The 26,803-nt window shown below is 42.2% G+C and overlaps 1 protein-coding gene across 1 annotated transcript; it reads right to left on the reverse strand.

Moving 5' to 3' along the window:
* Positions 1-3,714: 3,714 nt before the first annotated feature.
* Positions 3,715-7,764, reverse strand: LOC147189509 (cytochrome P450 26A1-like). The gene is made up of 7 exons (XM_086138640.1): positions 6,897-7,764; positions 6,573-6,797; positions 5,510-5,791; positions 5,259-5,408; positions 5,034-5,168; positions 4,811-4,957; positions 3,715-4,732 (listed from the first exon to the last, which is right to left on the reverse strand). Exons 1-7 carry the CDS (start codon positions 7,083-7,085, stop codon positions 4,394-4,396), a joined length of 1,467 nt encoding a protein of 488 aa, XP_085994766.1. The 5' UTR covers positions 7,086-7,764; the 3' UTR covers positions 3,715-4,393.
* Between the last annotated feature and the right edge of the window lie 19,039 nt (positions 7,765-26,803).

Genomic DNA, 26,803 nt, shown 5'->3' on the forward strand with positions numbered 1-26,803 from the left:
AAATCAAACGGTGCCATTTAAAATTGCAGGCGACTTACCTTTGTAGAGTTGAACAGCCTGAAAACGAGAATTAATGTTAAGTTCCAAAACGTTCGGTTTGTTAAACGCTGGCAACTTACCTTCTCGGCGTGCTGGGAAAGAAAAAGAAAATTACAAAACGAGAGTTAGTTCCATCGAGCATCGTGCCGTTGCAAATTGCAGGCGACTTACCGTGGAAGAGTTGAACGGCCTGAAAAAGTGAATTAATGTTAATAGTTACAAAAGGTTAGCGATGAAAAGACGAAAAAGAAACCTCAGACGTTCGGTTTGTTAAACGCTTGCAACTTACCTTCTCGGCGTGCTGTAAAGGAAAAAGAAAATTGCAAAACGAGAGTTAGTTCAAAAGAACACAATGCCATTTAAACGTGCAGGCGACTTACCGTGAAAGAGTTGAACAGCCTGAAAAAGTGAATTGTTGTTAAAAGTTAGAAAAGTTAGCAATGACAAAAGACAAAAAAAGAAAGTTAAAGGGTTCACCTTGCCAAGCCTTGTGGTCGTCTTGCCGCGATGTGGACGTGAAGTCAGCCTGGAGAGGAAAGAGACGGCTTGTTGAATTAGTCGCAGCTTAAATAGGTTTTCGCTAACGACGTCATCACGTGTTGTTTTTTTAAAAAGCTTTATTTAACAAAGAAGAAGTAAAAAAAATAAATTGTGAGAAACAATTCCGAAAGAAAAATGTGGGTAAATGCGAGCTCGAGGCGAGGTTCGAACCCGCTCTCACCGGATGGCCCCGTTTGTCTCTAACCATTAGGCCAATGGTGCTGGTGATTTCCGGCATTGAAAAAGGTATTTTAGTGTCTTTGTCACTTTTGGAGCACTACTGTTTTTACTGCGAATAAATATAAACTCCAACTGGTCAATTTTCAAATCCGAGTTGGTCTAGTGGTTAAAGACCACACTTTAGATTCAGCCGACTCGTGTCCGAGTCCCCTTTTCGGCTCACCTGCATTTATGCACACATGGAGGTGAGCGCGGGGATCGAACCCGAGTCGCCTGAACCGAAAGCAAAGCTTTTACCACTGGACCATCACGGTTGAGGTTTTCGGCCAATTTTTTGTCCTATTCATAGACTACACGCAACCATGACGAGGATGAAGGATAAGTAAAACTTCCAAATGGTCAATTTTCGAATCCGAGTTCGTCAAGTGGTTAAAGACTATACTTTAGATCCAGCCAACTCGTGTTCGAGTCCCCTTTTCGGCTCACCTGCATTTATGCACACATGGAGGTGAGCGCGGGGATCGAACCCGAGTCGCCTGAACCGAAAGCAAAGCTTTTACCACTGGACCATCACGGTTGAGGTTTTCGGCCGATTTTCTGTCCTATTCATAGACTACACGCAAACATGACGAGGATGAAGGATAAGTAAAACTTCCAAATGGTCAATTTTCAAATCCGAGTTGGTCAAGTGGTTAAAGACCATACTTTAGATCCAGCCGACTCGTGTTCGAGTCCCCTTTTCGGCTCACCTGCATTTATGCACACATGGAGGTGAGCGCGGGCATCGAACCCGAGTCGCCTGAACCGAAAGCAAAGCTTTTACCACTGGACCATCACGGTTGAGGTTTTCGGCCAATTTTTTGTCCTATTCATAGACTACACGCAAACATGACGAGGAAGCAGGATAAGTATAACTTCCAAATGGTCAATTTTCAAATCCGAGTTGGTCAAGTGGATAAAGACCGTACTTTAGATTCAGCTGACTCGTGTTCGAGTCCCTTTTTCGGCTCACCTGCATTTATGCACACATGGATCGAACCCGAGTCGCCTGAACCGAAAGCAAAGCATTATACCACTGGACCATCACGGTTGATTTTTTCGGCGAATTTTTATCGTATTCATAGAATACACATAAACATGACAAGGACAAATGGGTATAATTTCCAAATCCTCCATTTTCATATCCAAGTCGATCTAGTGGTTTGGAGACTACACTTTGGGTTCAGTTGACTCGTGTACGAGTCCCTTTTTTCTACTCACCTATGCACACATGTTGGTGATTCCGGGAATCGAACCCGAGTCGCCCGAACCGGATGCAAAGTTTTAGTCCACTGGACCATCACAGTTGAGTTTTTCGGCAAGCTCAATGGTATATTCGTAGTTTACAACTGAACATGACGAAAGTTTGAATTCCAGTTTATTACTTTGATGGCGATAAGGGGATAAATTTTACTCTCGTTTTCGATCAGTCGATACGAAGTCATCCCCATTCCCCATTCTTGAGTGTAGTTACCCTGGTCATTCACAAATGAGGAGTATTGCAAGGCACCTTGCCCGTCTCCCTTTTCCTCGAACCTTTTATCAGGACTTCAGCACAGGAGTATTCGAATTATTTATTTTTGTTGTGTGTGCAACTGACTTTAACAAAAAGAACCCCAAAGAATTGTTGGTTATTTCAGCTTTATTTGAAGGAACACAAGATGACAAAAAACGACCATGTATAGTCAGGCGTTTTTAGCCGAAAAAAAAGACCATGTATAGTAAGCCGTTTTTAGCTGAAAAAAACGACCATGTATAGTCAGGCATTTTTAGCCGAAAAAAATGGCCATGTATAGGAAGGCATTTTTAGCCGAAAAAAAATGACCATGTATCGTAAGGCATTTTTAGCCGAAAAAAACGACATAGTATAGTAAGGCGTTTTTAGCTAAAAAGAAAAACGACATAGTATCGTAAGGCGTTTTTAGGCCGAAAAAACAACATAGTATAGTAAGGCGTTTTTAGCCCGAAAAAAACGACATAGTATAGTAAGGCGTTTTTAGCCTGAAAAAAAAACACATAGTATAGTAATCCGTTTTTATCCAAAAAAATGACCATGTATCGTAAGGCATTTTTAGCCGAAAAAAAACGACCATGTATAGTAAGGCGTTTTTAGCCCAAAAAAACGACATAGTATAGTAAGGCGTTTTTAGCCCGAAAAAAACGACATAGTATAGTAAGGCGTTTTTAGCCCGAAAAAAACGACATAGTATAGTAAGGCGTTTTTAGCCAAAAAAAAACGACATAGTATAGTAAGGCGTTTTTAGCCAAAAAAAACGACATAGTATAGTAAGGCGTTTTTAGGCCGAAAAAAACGACATAGTATAGTAAGGCGTTTTTAGCCAAAAAAAACTACATAGTATAGTAAGGCGTTTTTAGGCCGAAAAAAACGACATAGTATTGTAAGGCGTTTTTAGCCCAAAAAAACTACATAGTATAGTAAGGCGTTTTTAGCCCAAAAAAACGACATAGTATAGTAAGGCGTTTTTAGGCCGAAAAAAACGACATAGTATATAGTAAGGCGTTTTTAGCCCGAAAAAAACGACATAGTATAGTAAGGCGTTTTTAGCCAAAAAAAACGACATAGTATAGTAAGGCGTTTTTAGGCCGAAAAAAACGACATTGTATAGTAAGGCGTTTTTAGCCAAAAAAAACTACATAGTATAGTAAGGCGTTTTTAGGCCGAAAAAAACTACATAGTATAGTAAGGCGTTTTTAGGCCGAAAAAAACGACATAGTATAGTAAGGCGTTTGTAGCTAAAAAAAACGCCATAGTATAGTTTTTTCGGGTTAATAGCACCCCTGTCACTATGGGGCTTGGTCCCACACAGACACACAATCGGGGGCAGGGAGGGCATTACTACTGGTTGGGTGGGGGGAGGTGGAGGGGGGGATTAGCCCTGTTAGGAATCTATGTAGCCCCAGTTAATCCCCTCCAGCATTTTATTTGAGATTCTAAAATCTATTCATAAATTAATTTCTCAGTCCCGTCTAGTAATCAAGTCTAAACTCGGGAGAGAAAATCCTGGAGATGTTCAGAGGTCACATGCACGGCCAATTAAATCATCTGCAAGTGAAGCTATTACAGTTTACCCGCCAATATCACGCACGGAAACCTCGTGAGTCTATTTTCTGTTCCCGTAAAGTTAAGCACGCTTATATGGATTCGGAACATGAATTACTCACAAAAAGTTTTTTTTTTTAATTAAATAAAAAGCCAACACAATACAGTATCATTTAAATAACTTGACGTTAAAATGGTACAAAAGTTATATAACAAACTCTACAATATTTACATCACCCTAAAAGATACATCACTGAACTGATTAAAGTGTTTCAATGTGTAAATAGTGCCGCTTGTTTAGTTGGATCTCGTCTTAAAATATATATACACAGTATATACGGTACACAGAAACACCATGTCAAATGTTTTCCAAATATTTACGGAATGTACAGGCCATTGCAAAAAAAAAAAAAAAAATAGGGGCAAAATTAAAACCTCAGCACACCCGAATGCTTCCAAATTGTTTTTACAGAAAAAAAAAGGATTTGTGATTACCGAGAAGATTTTCAAGCACGCCGCTTTTGAAAAGCTCGATTAATTTTGAACGTAGTGGGTAAACTTAGTTGGCAGATTGTCCACAGGATAAACGGTCGGTCCCGTTTTCATCATGGGTGGCCCGTTTAAGAGAGTACAGTGACACTTTGTGACCACTTCCACCAGAAAGATCTTCAGCAGTACCTTGGCGAACTCTTTTCCGACACACATCCTTGAGCCCCCGCCAAAAGGAATGTACTGGAACCTCGTGGAGTCCGTCAAAGCTTTTGTCATGAAGCGCTCGGGCTGGAAGTCTTCTTTGTTGGGGAAGATATCTGCCACGTCGTGGGTGTCACAGATACTATAGATGACGTTCCAACCTTTGGGAATTTGATATCCCTGAAAAGGTTAAAGGTGGACTTGGTGAGTAGAGGAAGACAGAATAGAGATTGCAAGTGTCGGTGATCTTGAACTTACATTGAGTTCAAATGTTTTTAGCGCCACGCGAAAGCCTCCGGGGACGGGTGGGTTTATCCTTAATGTTTCTTTAATCACGCAACCCGTATACTTCAAACGCTCCAAAGATTCGATATTCAAACTCTGCGGTCGCATCCCTCGCTCCTCCTGAACACAAAAGGAGAGCGGTGAGGACATTTATTAGGACCGGAAATTCAACGGGTTTCCAATAACGTGATATTACCTTGTCAATCAGCTCCCGCCTCAATTTTTCCACCACTTCAGGGTGGAGGCCCAGAAACATAATCAGAGAGGTAGCCGTGCTGGCGGTGGTTTCATGCCCCCCGAATAGTAGTTCTGTAGCAGACTCCTTAATAGCCTGCGGGGAAGGAACGCCGCTTTGTTGTTTTTTTTCCCCTCCAAACGCCAAACGAGACAATGTCGTCGGGGTCGTCAGTGTTGTTGTTACCTGCATGCTAAATGTCTCGCCGTTCTTACTGCCGCTGTCTATGAGTTGCTGCAGAGCATCTCCGTGTTTGGACTCTTTCGGTGACTCCCGGATCTTTTTCTTGATGTTCTCCTCGATTTTGGAATGGATGAAATTCCGAGCTTTCAGACCCTAGAAAATAAAACGCAGGACAGAATTAAGAGGCTAAAATAGCACATCCGGCCGGTATCTACATCCATCTGGAGGACGAAAGTAAAACTTGTTTTTCTTACCCTGTACAATCCACTGAACGGCACATCGATGGGCAGAGAAAAAAGATTCTTGATCATCTCCTCAAACGCCTCGACCAGTTGCCGCTCGTCGGTCCTAATCTGCTCCGGCTCGAAGCCCAGAAGGATCCTCATGGCGATGCGGAACATCAGACGCTTCATTTCTGGGTACACCAGCACACAAGAATCTCTCGCCAGCCACTCCTTCACGGCGGCGCGAATCTCCTCCTGGATGACCGGGATGTATAACTCCAAAGCCTCCCTGGAGAATGCCCGCATTATGGCCTGGAGAGAAGCCAGGATTGTTAAAACTGTTGTCATATCCTTTGATGATCATTTTTATTGTACATGGCACAGTTAGAGTAATCAGCCTTTTTACTTTCATTCGTCCAGTACATTTCTGATTGTCAACATAAAATTAATGTACAGTACTTACTTCTCCGGTTACCAATACAGTGACCCCTCGCTCTAACGTGGTTCACTTTCTGCGGCGTCGCTGTTTCACTGATTTTTTGTTTAGTGCAGTTTTTTAATGCTTTTAACCCTTTAAATCAGAACGCGGCGCCGCGTGTCGACAGTACAGTATTTCCAAAAACTATGATAGTTATTTGTTGAAAACGTTTGGGGGTTTTTTTTTGGTAATTGGACCTGAAAACAGGTTTTGGTCTTTGATTTCATTGTATATATATATTTAAGTATTGTATAATAACTGTAAAAAAAATAAAGTTCACTACTTCACGGATTTGATTTATCACTGACTGGTTCTTTTTTGACCGTAACCTCCGCGATAAACGAGGGATTACTGTCTACAGACAAAGCCACGAGACGAAACAGGAATTCAGTTTACCCCCCCCCCCCCCCAACTCTTGGGTATCACACAACATAAGAGACTCGAACTATTTATGTTAACTACACTTAAATATAACTGTTTTTATTGTTAATAAAAGCAGGAAGATTTTTTTTAAACAACGTGTTGCTGAATATACCTCCTGGTCGAAAAGTATTTCAATAGTTTCTCAAGTGATTAAAACGACTGCGCATTGTCAAATGAGCTTTAAGTCTTCACCTTTTTCTTGGTTTTGTGCTGGGTTCCGTGCACGTTTGACAGCGTATCCGAGCCCAGGATAGTGCGCACTGAGGCGGGCCACTGGACGGACACGAGCTTGTGTTCCCCGAGGAGAATCTGCCTCACGTTGTCGCCGCCGGTCACGCGCACCGTGGGGTTCCCGAATAGGTGAGTCCGGTAGATGTAGCCGTACTTTTGCCGCTTCATGCGAAGAAACTTTCTTCTCTGGACAACACCCCGAATAAAAAAAACAAAAGAATACAGTAAATGGGCCCAGTAGTAATCATCGCGATGGTATACTTATGACGTCAACACCTTGCTTACCTGCAGGATGAGCTGCAGCGTCTCCCCAAAGAAAGGCAAACCCATGGACCCCGGCGGCAGGGGGCTGGCGCAACTCGGATCTCTACCCCGGGTCATGTAAACTTCCCATAGCTTGACGGCAACCAAAAAGAGCAGAACGGGAAGCACGATGGTGCACAGGAAGGTAGCCAGCAGCGTGCTCAGAGCCATGTCGGTCTCGGCAGCGAATCCGCTCAGGTGAATGTCGGTCGACCGAGCGAGGCGCCCTTTTTATAGGCTAACCGGGGAAGTCCGCGCAGCCCGTCACCTTCTCCGCCCGCAGATAAATTAGTTCACTCAAAGTTCATCTTTAATTGTGGGTGTCGCTTGGCCCCGCCCCCCGGCCCCGTCCTCGCTGCCTGACTTGCCTCACCATTTGTTCCGAGGGCCAAGCACACATCTTTTAATCCTTTTACCTCCCGTAGCACGCAGAACAATCCTTGGCAGATTTCACTGAGAAAAGGTGATGATTCCCCGCGAGACAAAAGAAGCGCGTCCCCGAGACGCCTTTTGTTGGCTATAAGGCAACTGGTTTACACACTCATGAGGTCGGGTTTAAGCCCCGCTTGTCGGATCGGCGATCGTGCCTGCGGGGGCGAGCTTACATTCAAGAGCATTTTCAGCTGCTTCGCAAAATACAAAAAGCGGAGGCTGAAGAATGTCTTAATCCTTCTCTCTGGGTGTCATTCGTAGTTAAGGTCTTAACTGAAGGCACGTGTGTCAAACCCAAGGCCCGGGGGCCAGATCCGGCCCACCAAATTATATTTTGTGGCCCGCGAAAGCAAATTGTGTGCCAACTTGTTCAAATCTGTACCCAAATGTCAAATTGTCATGTGAAATAAATAACGTTGAGATTTTGCAGTAATTTTGTTACCCTGTTTACACTCACTTGAACAATAATTAAACAAACTATCATCATCCACTTGACTGATTTCAATCTATTCATTTGTTTTTACAAGTAATAATTTTGTGGTTTCACCGTCATAACGGCCCTCCGAGGGAAGACTCCAAATTGGCCCGCGACTGAAATGAGTTTGACACCCCTGATTTAAGGGATACCTCACATAATACGTCCACCACTTTCAGCGGTTAAAAAAAAAAAAAGAAAGAATATTTTGTCTCGAATTAATATGATCGCTTCATTATTTTTCATGTACATTTAATAACTGTGAAAACGAATTTGAAAATAATTTTGCTGGCTGCCGTGGTAAGTGAAAAATTCACCTTTTAGACTAGCCTTCACAACGATATATATATCGTTGTGAAGGCTAGCCGTTAATTCAGGTTCGGGTGAATACAGCTTATCATGTATTCAGGTTACAGGGTCCATGGAAGGGTTAATCAATCCTAAAATTCCACGATTGAAAGGATTTCTCTTTGGAAACACAGGTAAATAAATGTTTGGATTGTTATTCTGATCGTTTGAAGCCGTATATCTGCCTGCTCTTCCTGGATTTCTCTTCCACGTTCAACATCATCATCCCACAGACAAATAATCTTAGCTGAACCTTCTTGAGTCGAGTCCATCACTGCTGGATTTTCTGAACAACAGACCACAAGCTGTCAGGTTCCACAACATCTCCTCCTCCATTTCCTTCAGCATTGGCTCACCCCAGGGCTGTGTGCTGTGCCCCCTCCTGTTCACACTACTGACCTATGACGACTCTGTGAAATTCCTGAACTGTCATCGAGTGAAATTTGTGGTCGCCACAGCGCAAGTGACAACCATCATGAACAACGACGAGTCCAAGTAGAGATGAGGTAAAACATCTGGTGGACCGGAACAAAAATAGCAATCTTTACCTCGATGTGAAGAAGCTCAAGGAACGCCAGATGCCCCGACTGCACTTTGGAGGAGCAGCGGTGGAAGTGGTCTCCAGCTTCAAGTACCTTGTGCTCGCATCTTTCAGTGGACTTCACCTGGATGCGAAACACTTCCCGTCTACTGAAGAAGACACACCGACTTCTCTACTTCCTCCAAAATTTGTGACATGCCGGAGTGGGGAGCTTTGTCTTGGGGCGCTTCTACAGATGCGCACTGGAGAGTGTCCTCAGCGTCAGCGTCGTAGCTCAGGTGCAGGGAGGAAGGCTCTTCAAAGGACAGTAAAAGCTGCTCATAAGATTCCACACCTAGCTGCAGTTGCATCTTTGCAGATGTTCATACATACATACATACACACACACACATCCAACCATCCATCATTCCATCCATCCATCTATTGTCCACCGTGCCGCTAAGCGCTTAGCGGCACGGTGGGCAATTGGTCAGCACGTCCGGCTAACTGACAGAACACAAGTCTAGGGTTGGATTCTGGGCTCCAGCCTTCCTGTGTGGAGTTTGCATGTTCTCTCTGTGCCTGTGTAGGGTTTTGTTTGGGTACTTTGGTTTTTACCCGCATTCCAAAAACTCTAAAATGTCCCGAGATGTGTGTGAGCACGGACAGTCGTTCGTCTGTGTGCCCTGCGATTGGCTGGCAACCAGTTGGGGTGTTCCCCGCCTCCTGCTCGAAGACGGCCGGGAGCCGATATGAAATTATATTATCATAACTAACTATGCTCAAAAAGCCCCTTTCTTGTGAGCCTACATATAGACACGCATATGGACAGTTTCAGGGGCAGGATGGCCATTGGGAACTAAGTTTGGACCCGAGACTACCCCTGTACTTAGAAAAAGCATATTGTCTTGTTTCACTAAATTCCTACGTGTGTGGATATGGTTTATATTTTATAATTATGAAATACACAGCTGCATGGTGGATGACTGGTTGGCATGTCTGCCTCACATTACAGATGGACCGGGTTGTATCCGGGCTCCAGCCTTCCTGTGTGGGGTTTGCATGCTCTCCCCCCCGTGCCTGAGTGGGCTTCATCTGCTTTACTCTCACATTCCAAAAAACATGCACGGTTATCATAACTACTCCCCCAAAACGCTTTCTAGTCAGAAATATAGCCACACCCTCCTCACTCTTCCCTTGTCTTGGTGGGAGTCAGCAGTGTGAACCGGACAAGATTTTTCTGTTCCAAATCATCATTTTACATCGCTAAAAATGTAAAAAAAAAAAAAAAAAAAAGAAGAATCAATCAGCACTAAAATGTATGTACTTGCACATTTGTGTGGACATATGTCATAATTTTTTTGGAGGGGATTGTTTTTTTTTTTTTTGTTAGTTACTTACTTGAATTAAACCTATGCTGCGTAGAAGAAGTCAGGCGACGGAACAAGGCATCATGTTTCCTTTTTTTTGTCTAAATATATATGTTTTTACTACAATAACTGTCTTGTCCACGTCGTCTTTTTTCGATCCACAGAGGTCTAGCAAGTGTGTTTATGAAGAGATGAAAATCTCTTTACCAGTCCCCATGAAAATTGAACGCTCAAGGAATGTATTAAGCTCGCCTTGCTCACTTGAGTGGACATTTTTTTAATTTCTGAAAAGTTGTTTGAAAATCAATTGAGTGAATCTATTTCATGATTCAAAAAATGAAATCACGATTTAACGCTTCAGGGGAAACTGTGTTGCCCTCAGCTTGACTCCCGGTGTTTATTGGTCGACTTTCAACAGTGAACTTCTTCCTAATCTCCAAGAAGACTTTAACCCGCTCTCAACCACCACCACCATCTCTCTTCCTCTCTCTTTCTCTCTTTCTCTCTTCGCTCTCCTGAGCCCTCGCCCGTTCGGGTTATAAAAATGATATCTACGTGTGTGTGCGTGGGTTCAACTTTAGGTCAGCGGTTACAGACGGCGCGATGCACCAGCGCGCGGGTGCGCAGGCACACACGCAAGGTTTTTCTCGGCCTACAACGCCACAAGGAAGTAAACGAGGGTGCGCTCGCTCTGCATTTGGAGTCAATATTTGTATCCTGCAATAGCCTCATGTCCGTCATGTGTGTGTCGGTAGTGTGGCGTGGGGCAGTGCGTGTGCTGGGGCGGAGAGGTGAGGAGGGCATTGCGCTGGGTGGGAGTGGTGGGCGGTCCCGGGGTAGCGCGCGCAGGGCCAATCTGTCAGTGGTGAGACAGTCTGGCTGCTGTTTTTACAATGACTCATTACACGCATGTATCTGTCTATTCTGGCACACTGCGTGTTTTCATTTCTGGGGTCAACCCAGTGTGAAGGTGCTGCCGCAAAACCGAAACGGACATTTAGTTGGAGTGGATTGATTGTATATTCAAGCAATACGGTGGAGCTCGCGAAATTGAAACTACTCATTCCAGGATGATGGAAGGCCTCACGTTTATTATTGTCATTATTCTTACCGTATTGGCTCGAATATAAGACGAGCCCCTGTTTTTCAAAACTCAAGTTTGAAAAAAGACTTCTTGAACACCAAATTAATTTTTATACAAAAAATAATTACGGTACATCTGAAACAAATGATTATAACAATATATTTGAGAGAAAAAGCATGTTATTTTGCCTCATTCAAATCTTAATATCTGAACATTTAAATATGTAAACTAAAGTGCAATCACATTCGTAAATGAATGGCTTCTGGTTTTTGAAATGTAAATTACATCATAACTTCTCCTCATCTGCCGGTTAACCTGGCCGATCTTCGACCCGCTTTTCTCCAGATTGTCGCTACGTTTCTCCATTTTCTGTTATCTCTTCTATTATTTTCTTCTATTTTCTTTCTTACCGCTATTTTTTATTTTTCTTCTTCGTGCTACCGCTTTTTTTATTTTTATTCTTCGTGACAGGGGTTCACTTTGGCCTGGGGAGTCAAGTTCAGCATTCGCTTCAATGATATCTGGCGCTATCTAGCGTCGTGAATGGGTATAATGTCTAGACCCCGAATATAAGACGAGCCCCACTTTTTCGGTCTTATTTCAATGCAAAAAACACCGTCTTTTATTCGGGCTAATACGGTATTACAAATCGACAATTGCTTTACCCTTAAACAATGATGTGAAAAAACCCCTACAAAATACCCATCTTCGAAAGCACTTGAGCTCATCATTTTCATACTTTAGCTGGAGCCTATGCCAGCTGTCTTTGCGTGAGAGGCGCAGTAAACTTTGGACTGGTCACTTGCCAATTACAGCCTCCATACAGACCATTAACCATGACCCACATTAACACATATGGACAGTTTTAGGTGAAAGGTGACCATTGGGAATTAAAATAATAATGATATTATGTTATTATATACAGTGTGTATATATATATATATATATCCATCCATCCATCCATCCATATTCCGAACCGCTTGATCCTCACTAGGGTCGCGGGGGTGCTGGAGCCTATCCCAGCTGTCTTCGGGCAGTAGGCGGGGGACACCCTGAATCGGTTGCCAGCCAATCGCAGGGCACACAGAGACGAACAACCATCCACGCTCACATTCACACCTAGGGACAATTTGGAGCGTCCAATCAGCCTGCCATGCATGTTTTTTTTGGAATGTGGGAGGAAACCGGAGTACCCGGAGAAAACCCACGCAGGCCCGGGGAGAGCATGCAAACTCAAACCCATGACCTCTGCACTGTGAGGTCGAAGCGCTAACCACCGGTCCACCTGGCCGCCCAAATTCCATTTCAAAAGTGTAGATTATTGACTGGGGTTTTTTTTCGTAGCTGGCCTTATATATATATATATATATATATATATGTGTGTGTGTATGTATACAGTATGTCCAGGCACTCCAAAAGGCATCCTCACTGGCAAGATGTGCTTTTGGCCTTATTTGCAAGTTGTTTTTCTTTCTGGGTGCCATTGTGATTTACCCGCCGCCTCCTTCCACTCCATGACAACTACCTGGCATTGTACTCTTGTCCATGGCCCATGTTTATGACTGTGCCTCTTGCAATTATTGGATCCGCCATTGTTGAACTCTTGTTACTTTTGCAAGTCATTCTGGATACGAGTTTTCGCTTCATGCCCAAATTGTGACAGTAAATTGCCGCTGACACCTTTATGTCCCGCTATCCTATCCCCGCAGGTCCGGCCCGTTGAACGATGTGAGTGAACTTTTCTGAACTTTGCCTCTAATTTTCACTCTAAAGCACATCGCTTTCCTTCCATTGTTCCCTATCACTCGGTGAGGACAAAAATTTGTAGGGCATGACCATTTTTGTCCGAATTTGGGACTATCGTCATGAATTTACAATATGGTGTGAAAAACCGTGAAGACTCTCTCTCTCTCTCTCTCTCGCTCTTTGAATGAAGTCATAAGGCGTCCAATAAATCATTGTTGCTCCGTAACTATGGACAACGGGTGAACAACAACAACAACAGAAGGAGAAAGAAATCGAGTGCCCGTATTAATTCGGTGCTCTTCATATATAGTACAATGTTAAAATTATGACTGGCTTTTATTTCGATTGAGCTCAAATGTATGTTTCCATGAAACTGTCCAATAAGATCGGCGGAGATGAATCAATCTCTATGAAGGATTCAGGAAATATTTTTCATTCGTATTGTCACACAACTTCTTTTACCGTCTTCTTTCTTTTTCAAATTTCAATCCCAAGACATGCACCAGTAAAGGACAACCCCGCAAGCTGTCCATTGTCATCACCGTTGTCCCCCGAAAGGGTTAACGCTAACTTGAACAGTTGGCAATTTTGAGTCGAACCGTTTACATGCTCACCTTTTACGAAGCGTCTGTTTCAAACAATAAGATCGGGAAAAATCTCATCGAGGGAAAGTCTGCCGTCTCAACGGCGATGGTGCTTCATCATTCTCAACCGTGATCAACTCAAGTTAAAGTATCTGATGGCGTGAGCAAGGTCATTCAGAGACAATCAGCTTATCGCATCTATAATGGCGACGCCATTGTAATTCAATTGGAGTGTCGATTCCCTAAAACCACATTAACATGGTGTTGGCTGGCCCCCCCCCGCTGGTCCCTGCTGTGGACTAATATGAGTGCTCGATAAGAGATGCTAATGGCGTCGTTAGCATGGTTGTTAGTGTCTCACTGTGATTATTCATAATTGAAGGGCTGAGAGTTGTCTGTTGACAAGTTCACCGGGTCAGCTGGGGGTCAGCACCCTGGAGGAGTGGAGATGGTGGGTGGGGGGGGGGGGGGGAGACATACACCAACACTTCTTTATCATATCTATCACCGTATTATCATACAGTGTATGTTATATGCTTATCATACATTCGCCTCGAATCAATATGACCAATCCATTTCTTTGCAAAATTCATAACCTGCCACTCAAATCGAGCTTTCTGACATTGAACAGCACATTTCCTTTGTCAATACCTTGATCGTCTTGAGATTTAATTGTACCCTGCACAGATTCAAGATACCGCCGTGCCAGATGTAGCAAAGCGCCCCCAGAACATAACAGAGCCTCCTCCATGTTTGGCAGTAGGGACAGTGTTCTTTCTCAGGTATTCAAGATTTTCGTGGCATCCGTCTGCCAACGTAGAGGTGACGTGATTTGGTCTATGCTTCCATATGACATTCTCTCAAAATCTTTGCGGGTTGGCAACACGCAGTCAAGCTAATTCCTGTCTAGCTTTATGATCATTTATTTTCAACCTCCTTGGTCATCTCTTCAACAATATCATTTAATATGTGTTGTTGTTTTTTTCTTTCTTGAGCGTGATCTCAGTTCAAATAAAAGGGAGACTATTTTGTGTGTGAATATTTTTTTTTCCCCAATGTACCTAGTTGTCAAAATGGTAAAGATATAAATTACCGTAAAACTCATTTAATTTTGTACTTCACCCTTTTTCAATAATGATGACTTGTAACATGATAACACGATCAACTGTCCACTGCAGTAACCGTTGTGCCTGAAAGGGTCAAGTACATTTGACTGTCGTTTTTTTTAAAAACTTTTACTTAATTGCAGGAGATTAATCACGACTTCCACTAGTCTTATTTATTGATTTTTAATCATTTATTTTTATTTTTATTTAATAATTTATCACTTTCGTGACTCTGAGTACTTTTGCCACCTCTGCGGAGCACCCACGAGCCTTCTTTGCATCTCCACAGTAGTCCTTCCATATCTTCACACTTTTTTTTTTTTTTTCCTGGCACTTCTTTCTTCAACCCCATGACTGTAGCTAACAAGATCATTAACCTGTCCCGCAAGTGACCGTCCTGATGGGAGCCTCCGCCTTGTTGACACTTGGCCTCACCTTTTCATGTACAAATTTTGCCGTGCTAATGTCATGTTGATTTTTATATTTATCTTTGTTAGCGTTGGCCTTGCTTTTAAAATGCAAAATGAAGACTAAATACTGAGCTGCTTGTTATAGGCTGCGTGCATACATTCGTAAGGTGAGGGGTTCGTTGTTTTTAGTGGATGGCTCTACTTTACGAACGGCAAAAGGAGAGATGGAATCCTTTAAATACAGCTTTATTAAAAGGAAAAAAAAAAGATGTCTGCCCCACGGCGCGTTCGAGAACACAACTCTCGTAACTAAAATCACTTCCTGCTTCTCTGACTTCAACAGCCAATCAGAACCTATCAACATAAAAACATGTCTTTGCAATTATTAAACAACAGAATATAATTTAGGGATGCTTAACATGAAATAATATGATGCTCAAACATAAAATGATCATTAATAATATAACATAAGCTAACACATTGATGTGAGCTCAGGGCGCTCTGCTGCCGCGGATAAAGACGATCAAACATTGGCTAAAAACGACGACAAAAGTTTTTCTTTTCATCTTAAAATTGCTTTCTTTCTTGATGATATGACTGCTGTCAGGGGTACTCAGATCAATTGTGAGGTGCATAGATGCACAAGGTAAGACAGTGCAGAAACACTGTACTGGGTGCTTGATGGAACTAACAATGGCAGTTGTCTCGGTCCCGACTGGGGAAATCGGTGCCGTCAGAGTCAACAGGGATTAACAGCGTGCCGATTTTCCCGACTGCCTATTGGCCCTCAAACGTACTCTGCCAAGTTCAAAAGTTCAAAAAGTGAAGCGAGCAAGCTGAGGAGGCCAAGAGAGTATTCTTGGGAAAGAGAAGTAGTTCAGACTGAGATCACGGTGACGGTAACATAAATGAGTTGATAAAGAGGTCGTCGGGGAGGCAAGTGAAAAACACTCGTGCACGCTGCACAGGTGCAATAAATGAGCGTCATACTCAACATATACACACGGCTGACACATTTTGCAATGCCTTGTGAGGAGGAATATCATGGGGGGGGGGGGGGTTGTATAGTGTTTAAATTGTGCCATTGGGTTTTGAGCATTATTCTTGAAGAAATGAAAGACGATTTAATCGAAAAACGTGTTCAAAATAACGACTTCCTGAAAAATACGTGCGGGGGTTAAAATTGTTTGGCAGCTTAACCCAAATGCAGAATTAGAGTATGGTGACCCATACATGACATCTGCAAGCATAAATGAAATCGGGTTTCTCTTCCGGTATTTGAAAAGGTTAAACGAGTCGATGACCATGTGTCAAAATGAGCTCCTTTCACAGGATGTTGTAGTGAAATCACTGAAAATGCTGTTATATGCATGCCAGGCCAGCAGTAGGCGCTGACTGGCGCTTTGTGAAGAAAGTTTATATGCATGCAAAAAATGGCTTTTGTTTTTGGATGAAACGGTTCCAATACCATTTTTTTAAAAATGTTTTAATTTTAGCCCTTTCAGGGACAGCGGTTACTAGAGTGGACAGCTATTCACATTTGGTTTTCTCTTATATTAATTCAGCAACCTCTAATACGTGTGTTGCCATCCACTGTCATTATTTTTTTTTTCATGCCTAAAGACTAACAAAAACGCTTGGAAAAAAACATCCTGATGTAGGTTATGATTATATGTCCGTGAAAGGGGTGAATTAGTTGTCATGTTGGTTTCAGAGTGCATTTCCTCTCTTGATTTTACCCCCCCCCCCCAAAAATGTAAAAAAAAAAATACCTAAAGTGTGTGTGATGGGCGGCACAATATAAGTCTCAACCAAAAGAATATCAAGTCAGTATATCTCGGCTGAGAAAAAATGACGTGGTAAGACGTGTCTGAACAGGTGATAAAGGTCATAGAGGTCATGCCACTGAACATTTACAAGGTTCCCTCCATTTATTGTCCCTTGGTAGGCACCGTCAAACATCTAAAAGACAATAAAACGAAAAAGACACAGACAACAATTGCCGCTGTTAACGTCTCCAAATGCCACTCCCCGCCTCATAAACACCGATAGGTCAGCGTAGACGCTCTGATATTAAAGGCCACTCGGCTCCGCTCGAAAATCTCATGCCATAACGCTCAACCGAAAGCCTATTATTACGTCATATGTTCTTTTCCCGTCCAATCGGTTTCCGTTTTTTTGTCGTGCAATGCAGTACGTATGCATCCACGCTTACCGTTTCTTATCAGACGGCGTGTCGCGAGGCCACAGAGAGGACAGAGGATCTAACGTGTCCGCGTGACATTTCAAAAGCTTTGATGCTGGCAAAAGAAAGAAGAAAAGGCCTTTGTCTCAGAGCTCACCCCAATTTAACAGTCCGTCAACCTGAGCGACTGACAAAAGAGGAAAAAAAAAAATCCACCCGCGCTTTCAAGCTTACGGCTATTTTGTTGAGTTTTCCAATAAGGTTAAACATGTTATAATACAAGAAACAGCGATGCGATATAACTGAGCGGTGATTGGCCGGCAACCGGCCCAGGGTGTCCTCGCATCCGGTCCAAAGTCGGCTGGGGTGACCCTCATGAGGATAAGTAGCGTATAAAATAGATGAATAGATGACGTTGACTTGCTATACGATGATGTATATTGTCTTGCCGTGTAATAAAAAAATTAAAAAAAAATCGGAATATACGATAAAGATAACCCTCTTTTTTTTTTTTAAACTGCGATTCCGAATTTTTTTATTCCCTTGCAAGTTGCGTTTGATGTCTTGGTGATCAATGCGATGTTGAATTAACATGAGCCAACGACATTTTTTTTGTGAACGTACAAGCCGAGCGATCCACCGCTACGATTTCTTGCAGTCGGGTTCAGCTTTCACTGGTTGGACCGCCTGCTGAGATTATTCCACGATGGCGGTAACTTGTTCCTAAAAACACATTTCCTGAAGCCCAAATTAAGAACGTTTAAAATGAAGGTGACCTCTTGTTTGATCCGAAAGGAAAATCCGTCATAACTTGACAACTTAACTATAAATAAATGATTTAACATAAAAGTTGCCACATTAACATCAAATTCATCACATTTTGATGTGAAATTTCCAACATTAACACATTACAACCTTGACACTGAACTTATAAAATTATAATGTGAAACGTATCGCATTATAATGTGACGCTTATCATGCTAAAGGTTGAAATCTGACCTTGTTATAATGCCATACTTTTTTTTCTTTTGTGGTGTAGTAGCAAAGCACTCCATACGAATGTCAGTCCGAGAAGGAAAAATAAAAATCTGTGGGCCGGACATCGGAGACTTTTCAGTTGCTGCCACAATGTTGTTGTTTTTTTTTTCTTTTACACCCGCCCAAATTTTACACCTGGCGCGACCGCTCCCCTCGTATTAGCCAACCCTGGAGGAAGTGGATCCCAACCACAAACCTTCAGTGGAGACACATTCTGGTTACAGGTGTGAGCTAGCTGAGTCACAATTTAACACACACACACACACACACACACACACGCAGAGTCACATATGCATGCAAAACCAAGCCACCCACTTATAAAAATTCCCATTTGTGTCAACACATTTTTCATCAGTTGACGTCAGTGTATTGAATCATATTTACGAGTTGGTGCTTGTCGCTGCCGCCGTCAAATTGTTGTGTCGGGGTCCGGTCTTTTGGGCCTGCATTTTGGTATGCAATTTCTGCTTTGTGTTCATAAACGTTAAACTGGCATCAGGAAGTCTTGAAGACACAAACGTCAAGGCCATAGTGACACAGATGATAACCCGATCAACTCTTTATGCGGGAATCGGTGTCACATCGTGTTCGGGAAAAACTCAACCTTCGGGAGGTCTTTTATTCCGACAAACTCACAGAGCAACTACGAGATATTCACGATGACTGGGGGCAGTGCTACGTCGAGTTGAATCATGCGAAGCTAGAAAAACAACAAGGCTATTTTACCAAAGCTACAACAACCCGGGAAGCGGCAACCAGGACCGGCTTTATGATACCCTGCAAAATCGCAAGCCATTTTCGGAGGGGGAATTCGTTCAAGAGTGTTTGTTTGTTTGTTTGTTTGAACATAAAACATATATACAGTAATAATTTGACAGAAAATAAGGTAGCTAAAAAAAAAAAAAGTAAAAAGAAAGAAATCAATCTTCATTCAACACAGTTATTATGTTCAAGGGAGTAGAAAGAAGTAAAAAACGTATCTAGTCCGACCCCGTTATGTGTTTATATCTAATAAATCATTTTTATATCAATCGGAAAAGAAAAAAGTAAGCGCTTGGTGGACTCTGCAGTGTTAAATATACCCAGAGCAACAAAAGAAGCTCAACAAATCCAGGTGCAGAGCCTCTCTTACTGATAATTATCCGTCATGTGCGCTTCACATCTCCACCTCAAACATTCAACCTGCTTCGATGCGCTTGTCGAAGCGCAACAGAGGCTAGTGAGCGAGAAAAACAAAACAAAATATTGAAACATGCTGATTTCGATTTTTTCTTCTGCATTTTTTGGCAGTTGGGATGAAAAAAAAACATGTTGGGAGTTGTGGTACATTATTACTATCATACATAGATATTGTGGTATCTTCATACAAAGTTAAAATCAGAGAGCGTTGTAGTGTTGGCGTTACTGAATAAAAATGACAAACGTTGCACACTTACAATTGTTCGGCGTGATTTCACTGACTAAATAGTTTTTTTTGTAAAACAATTGCACTCTCGTTGTCTAACAACAGCTCACACTCTTCTCGGCTTCTGAAAAACAATGTCATTGAGTTATTTCAATGTAGAAATAAAATCGATTACACGGAGTAGATTTCAAACAATATTTTCTGCTTCTTATTCGGGTCCCGCGGCGGGGGGGAAAAAAATAATTGCCCAACCCTTGTGTACACGGTAGCGGCAAGACCAAAAACCAAACGTTGACCCTTTGATCCGTAAGTGATTTGATCCAAAGCAAACGTCACAGAAACGCTGCCGGCTCCTCTGGGCCCGAGCATATCTAAGAAAATAAATACACCTCTCTTTCTCTCACACACACACACACACACACACAGTGGCTTCTTGTGTGATGCATACTTGATATTTACTGTACTGCTAAATACTGCAAATGCATTAGAGAATCTTGCTTTTTAGTCAAATATAATAATACTTGGGTCTGCTTACCTGTCTTTTATGCACCTTTTCATTTCATCCCTCCACATACCATATCCGCGTTGTGAGTGGCAGCGTAGGGCACAGAGTGCGTGAGCTGTCGTAAAATGCTGTGATGAATCTACCTAATTCATCAGACTTGTCAGAGTGACAATGAACTATTGGCCTTTAATGACCAATAAATACAGGTTAGCAGGACAGAGGTTGACCACGGGTCTCCTGTGTGTTTGTGTAGTGTGTGTTTTACTGGCCTCGTGAACAGAATATAAGCTCCATCCAGCCCAGAAATCAGGATTGTTCTCAATGTAATTATATAGCCACCACAAAGAAATGGATTTAAAAGCAAATCATATTTTTGAACTGCTCCTACAAAAGAATTGAATAAATTGCTTCGTTTGAGTACCGTATTTTCCGTACTTTCAGGCGCTTTGGAGTATAAGGCGCACCTTCAATAAACAGCCTATTTAAAAAATGTTTTCATATACCTGTATAGGGCCCACAGCCTTATAAGGCACATAGAATAGAAGCTACAAACGTGGCTGCGGTTGCGTTATGCATCCACTACGCTAAAGCAAATGCAATACAATACAATACAGCTTGATTTATTTTTTGGGAGCTTTTACAGTCGCTGCAGCGCTTTACAGAACATTTGCAATACTACGTTCAAGGAATCTGAATATTGATCCACATAGAAGGCGCATCGGATTATAAGGCGCACCGTCGACTTTTGAGAAAATGGAATGCTTTTCGGTGCGCCTTATCGTGCGGAATTTACGGTAGTACTTGATAATCCTAGTACTGACTCGCTGACTGGTTTTCCATATGGAACCTTCAACAGTCCATTCTCCTCATCTCATCTGTCCATGCCTGTCTCGCCGAGATAGCGGTCACCTTTTAGCCCAGGGAACGACTCAAGCCTCGCTCCTACCTCCCACTGAGATGACAGGGTCAAAACCGATTCAACCCAGGAAGTGATTTTACGCCTCTTCACACATGTGAAGAGTTCTTGAAGCCCAGGCTTTGGAGGATTGGTTTTGCCCGTGAAGACAAATACACGAGTTAAAGGGATAGCTCTTTTGTTTTATCATATCACCCTGTCAAATTATGTCTACCGGTATACATGTGTAAATAATGCAATATCATGTCATTTGTATTATTTCATTCACAAGAAATATAATGAACACACAAATATTGCAAAATGTCACATTTTAGAAATGGTTGTTTGAATCAGTAAGCGGCAAAAAGTCCTCTAGCCCATTTTTTAAAAAATTTAAACTATGTTGTTTCAAGAAAACAATGTCCGCCAATTTTTTTATTATGTCAGCATAAGGGCGATAACCAAACAAACATGATTTTGTGACCTCACAGCTCGGCTTAAAAAAAAAAAATCTTCATGGAGCAGCTGACAAGTAAAACGTTATTGTGACGTTATGCTAACGATCTTTCCATAACGGCCTAAACATTTTGTTCTAATAGAAGCCGTCAGCGTGTGGACTTCAACAGACCGATGACGCCACCGTTGCCCGAAATGACATCGAAAAACAGTACCGGGTGTTCTTTCCTTTCTTCTCTTCCTTCCGTGCGTATGACCTCCTCCTTCTGCTTTCATCCCTCTGTTCTCCATCCGTCCATCTGTCGCTTTCTCTGTCCTCTAGTTTACCTCTGTCCCCCCGTTACCTTTGTTCGGGGCTATGTATGTCAGGCATGCGGCATACATCGCCTTCAGTGTGTGTGCTACAGTCTGCCTGTGTGCGGGTGTATGTGTGAGAAAGAGAGTTGACACCAAAACTTGTGATTTGATCTAAACCGCTAAATGCCAATTGGCCCCCTGTGTGTTTGCTTATTTTGAGCTAGGAGGCTCTCTATTTGATTAGTAGGTGTACTTGGGGATGAGGTATGTGTGTGACGGTTCATCAAGACAGCAGGATGCCACCACTCCACTGCGTGAAACCCCCCTTCACACCCCTAGATTATTATCACATCCACATTCCAACCTGCTGTTTGTATGCATATGCTCCCACGGCACTTTAGACGTGGTTCTATTCGGGGTTTGGAGGTGGCTGACTTTGCATTAATTTCGGATTTAGGCTCGAAAACTGATATGGTGAAAATCGTATACAGTGAAATCCTCTACAATGAAACCTACATGGGCGAAAATACCCCCTAGTGTGGAAAAAAATCTTCATGCATTAACACCATTCCCACTTTCCTGCCCCCCCATACAACGAAAACAACCCTGTTGCGTTATACGAAATCTTTTTCTCTGCTCTTGCCTCGTGACGCGATTCCCTTCAAAGAAGTCTAATCCAACAGCGACCTCTACTGCTTCGTTTGGAAACGGCAACAGCAACCACCACACTAGTTTACACATGCGCAGTAGTCCAGGAAGTATTTGTTATTGTTAGTTTCAGACGCAGCAAGAACGTTGCATTGCTAAAATGGCTCCAAAACGGATCTTTGGATGTCAAGCAGCTAAGACAAGAAGAGCTCTGATGCTGCAAGAGAGGGTAAAAGTGATCAAAATGAAAGACAGAGGAAGCAAATAAAAGACATTATCCAAGGAATAGATGTAAGCGAAAGTGAATGCTGATCGTAAATTTTGCAATTTCTTTCCCCTTTTTTTCTTTCTACACTGACTATATGAAGTGTCAAATAAGTGTATGCTCATACTTATGCACTATTGGAATAAAAATAAAGAGTACACATACATACATACGTGTGTGTGTGTGTGTGTGTTTGTGTGTGTGTGTGCATCTGAGATCAAATTTGCTACAGTGAAATCCTCCCTGTTGTGAAAAATTTCTTGCTGCAAAAATGATTTCGTTGTGGAGGAGTTTCACTGTATTTGACAAGCATCGTACTAAAATCGGGTGTTATTCTCAATTGGAACAGTGGCATGTGCCAACGGGCAGGGTGGGATGCGAAACGGATGGAAGGTGATTTGAAAACCGTCAATGATGAGCCGCTGCAAGCTGTAAATAAATCCTTGAAGCAATATAGGATGATGGCTGTCCACAGGTCAGGAATAGAAAAAGAACAATGCTCACTAAAAGGTGATGTGAAGATGTTGTGATTGATGAGAAAGCGGTCCAAAATGAGTTGCATCAACAGTTTACTCCACACAAAAGTAACAACTATTTAGGGCTCAGTCAATGTATGAGTTTAACGCTTTCTAACACAGCAACAACAGCGAAGCCCTCTAATCCCAAATGGCAAGTCTGTCGTGTCAACCCAGAGCCAGTAGTCATTTCCCCAAGGTCAAAAGAGTGAACAGCCGAGTGAAACAAAAACAGCGGCTAAATATCTAACAGTCAATGAAGTGGGTGGCAGATGTGTCAGACAAGGAGTCTGCGGGAATCGCTGGTTGGGCTCCAGGCTGATCCAGTAGAGCATAGGTGTCAAACTCAGGTCCCGGAGGGCCGCTGTCCTGCATGTTTTCCAAGCCTCCCTGTTGCAACACACCTGATTCAAATGAACAGGTTCAATGTCAGGCTTCTGAAGAGCTTGCTGATGATCTGATCATTTGAATCAGGTGTGTTGCAACAGGGAGGCTTGGAAAACATGCAGGACAGCGGCCCTCCGGGACCTGAGTTTGACACCTATGCAGTAGAGGGATCTTGCCAAGGGCGTTGGGACAGCTGGACATTGACATTGACATTGCGGGATTTATTTTGGAGGCAACAAATGCACCTGTGCGCTTGTTGTAAAAAATGAGCTCATGTTCATTTCTGTGCCAGGACAAGTCAAAAAGCGGGTCTAAGTTGTGGCGCGGGCGGTGTAACGCATTTCTGGTGGATTTAATCGAGGCACAGGCAGATTCTGAGCACCGCGGACGTTTGTGGTGCATGTCATCACATTTTATTCTGAAATATGACAACAGCGTGGGACAGTCCCTCACAATCATAGTCAATTCATTGACCAAATTATAATATTGTCATTGTAAAAATATGGTAATAACACCCCCGATCACGTGGCACAACAATGAGTGATGGGGGTCGGGTGTTGTCATACAGGAAAGTTAGAAGTTAATTGATTGCATGAACTGAATTAATTATCTATTAAACCAGGGGTGTCAAACTCATTTTTGTCACAGGGCCACATTATAGTGACCGGTTCCCTGGAGGGCCGTTATGACCATGAAACCATATAAGGAGGTCAAGAGTCAGGGTTTATTCAACTATAGTTTAAGTTACTGTAATGAGGGTTTTGTGAACAAAAAAAACTGACAATATCTCTCTTATATGTTACATATGAGAATTTGAAATTTTGGTAAATTTTTTTTTAGCTAGCATCATAGAAATCAGTGTTTGATTTGCTTTCGCCAGATCTGGCCCCCGGGCCTTGAGTTTGACACCAGTGTATGAAACAATTAAATATTTGTAATATTTTTGGACAAATGATTATCATTGATTGATATTTATCAGAATAATGTTGCCTGAAAGTCCCTTAGCTAACATAATTTGGGTTTTCTCTATCCCACAAATGATCATTTTATAATTGCTATCACCTCTGACCTCTTTTAATATGACCTTCTTGACTCACTTATTGCCTTCTCGGTCGAAGCCGAAGTAACACGATTCCTTAAAATTTGTTGCGTGTCGACAAGCGGTGAGAAGGGATCTGACCTTTCACCTTACAGACGATTATGGTTTTGTAAGTTTTCTCAGAAATCTATCTATTATGCTCCTTTTAACCACTTAGCGTCTCAAAGGCTTGGAAAGGTTTTATAAGGCTTTATAATAGCTGCATTGTATTTTACAGTGTAATGCCTCAATGTGTGTAGCAGTGCATCTCCAAGGGCCCATTGAGATTACGTAACGTGAACTTCAATCACCTCCTTCTCGGTCAAACAGAGTTCACCTTGCATCCACTGGCGGGAGTGACAAAACAGCAATGTCGCGATATCATCATCGATCCGCGTCCACTACAACTCACCTCGTCTCTCATTCACGTCTTTTTTCACATGGACGCAGGCTATACGAGCCGACTTTTTTCACTCCCCTTCCACAGTTTTTGTGTTGAAAGGAAATGTAGCTGTCGACGCAGACTTCAGCACCAGGATTATAATAGTTTTGGATTTTTGATTCTCGTTCTAGTTTTATTTCATTTTGACGTTGACGTTTTTAAAAAATGTAGTTCATTTTAATTCGTTTTTTCAGCGCGCTTATTTTTTGTTTTTCGAAAATGCTTCGTTTTGGTGATTATTAGTTTTAGTATTAGTCTTAGTTTTTAGTTGGTCCCATTAACATAAGATATCATTTTAGTTACCGTATTTTCTGCATTGTAAAGGCGCTTCAGATTATAAGGTGCACCTTCAATGATTTTAACCTGTTTTCATATATAGGGCACACTGCCTTATAAGGCGCATAGATTAGAAGTTAAAATAGTGGCTCTGGTTGCGCTATGCATCCACTAGATGGTGCTACGCTAAAGGGAATACAATACAATACAGCTTTAGTTATATAGAGTACACAAGCCTTGTGGGCTCACATCCACAAGGGGCTAAATATCCTTTTAAGTCTTGCTTGTCTCCTCCTTCCTTCATTTAGTCAGTAGTTAACTATGCTTTTGGTATTATCTTTGTTTCAGAATGGCTGCGCAGAGCTCACAAAGTAGTAGTGGTCTGTTTGAGTGTGTGTTGGCGAATGCAATTAGTGTCTAACAAGTCGACATAATTTCGAGGATTTTTAATGTGACTTGAAATTTTTAGTTCAGAAAAGATATAAAGTTAGCATGTTTGACTTAGAATTGTGTAAAACAGTTCATTGATGCTCATGTGCCATTCTCTGTCGTCAGGACACAACCTCCGACCATATAAGGCATAGGTGTCAAACTCAGGTCCCGGAGGGCCGCTGCCCTGCATGTTTTCCCAAGCCTCCCCCGTTGCAACACACCTGATTCAAACGAACAGGTTCAATGTCAGGCTTGCGCAGAGCTTGCTGATGGTCTGATTATTTGAATCAGGTGTGCTGCAACAAGGGAGACTTGGAAAACATGCAGGGCAGCGGCCCTCCGGGACCTGAGTTTGACACCTATGATATAAAGGAAGACAACTAGTTTTCCACTTTTGAGATGTGACATTTGGTAGAGAAGATAATTGCGATGTGACAACAAGCCCCAGTCTCCGCTACATCACTAGGCACTGTTTTAGCTAAAGTCTGTCCAAAAATTATTCAAACTAAAAACCAGAAGGGTTTTTTTTTTCACTGTGTCATAACCATGCAGTATTCGGTGGTGGATATATTTTTTAGAATGAAAGACAATAAGAAATGAATTGGATATGCTAATATCACTGTCACGTTAGCGAATCAATTAGCTTAATTTAGCCGGTGAAGTAAATCCAAGGTTTCCTTTCTTTCCTTCAATTTTTGTTACGTTGTGTTGTGCGTTTTGGCCATGTCCACGCGCTGATTGTTTCAGGTGTTACTTAATTTTGCGTATCATTTTTTAAAAATAGATGTAAATAAATGAGCTTGGAATCTTCTTTGGTTTCTGACCACATGTTTGTGCTTAATCGAGGTTGATAAACACTGAGGCTTGAAAGCCACTTCTACTTCACAACAGCAGGGGGAGTCATCTAGAGGAGAAAAAAAACAAACAAAATAATAATTCCTTATCGCTACTTTAATACTTTCTATCTATTCCATTTTGCTTCTCTCTCAT

Source organism: Hippocampus guttulatus, chromosome 19, assembly GCF_054856545.1.
Source record: "Hippocampus guttulatus isolate MCC_2025c chromosome 19, RoL_Hgut_1.0, whole genome shotgun sequence".
NCBI lineage: Eukaryota > Metazoa > Chordata > Actinopteri > Syngnathiformes > Syngnathidae > Hippocampus > Hippocampus guttulatus.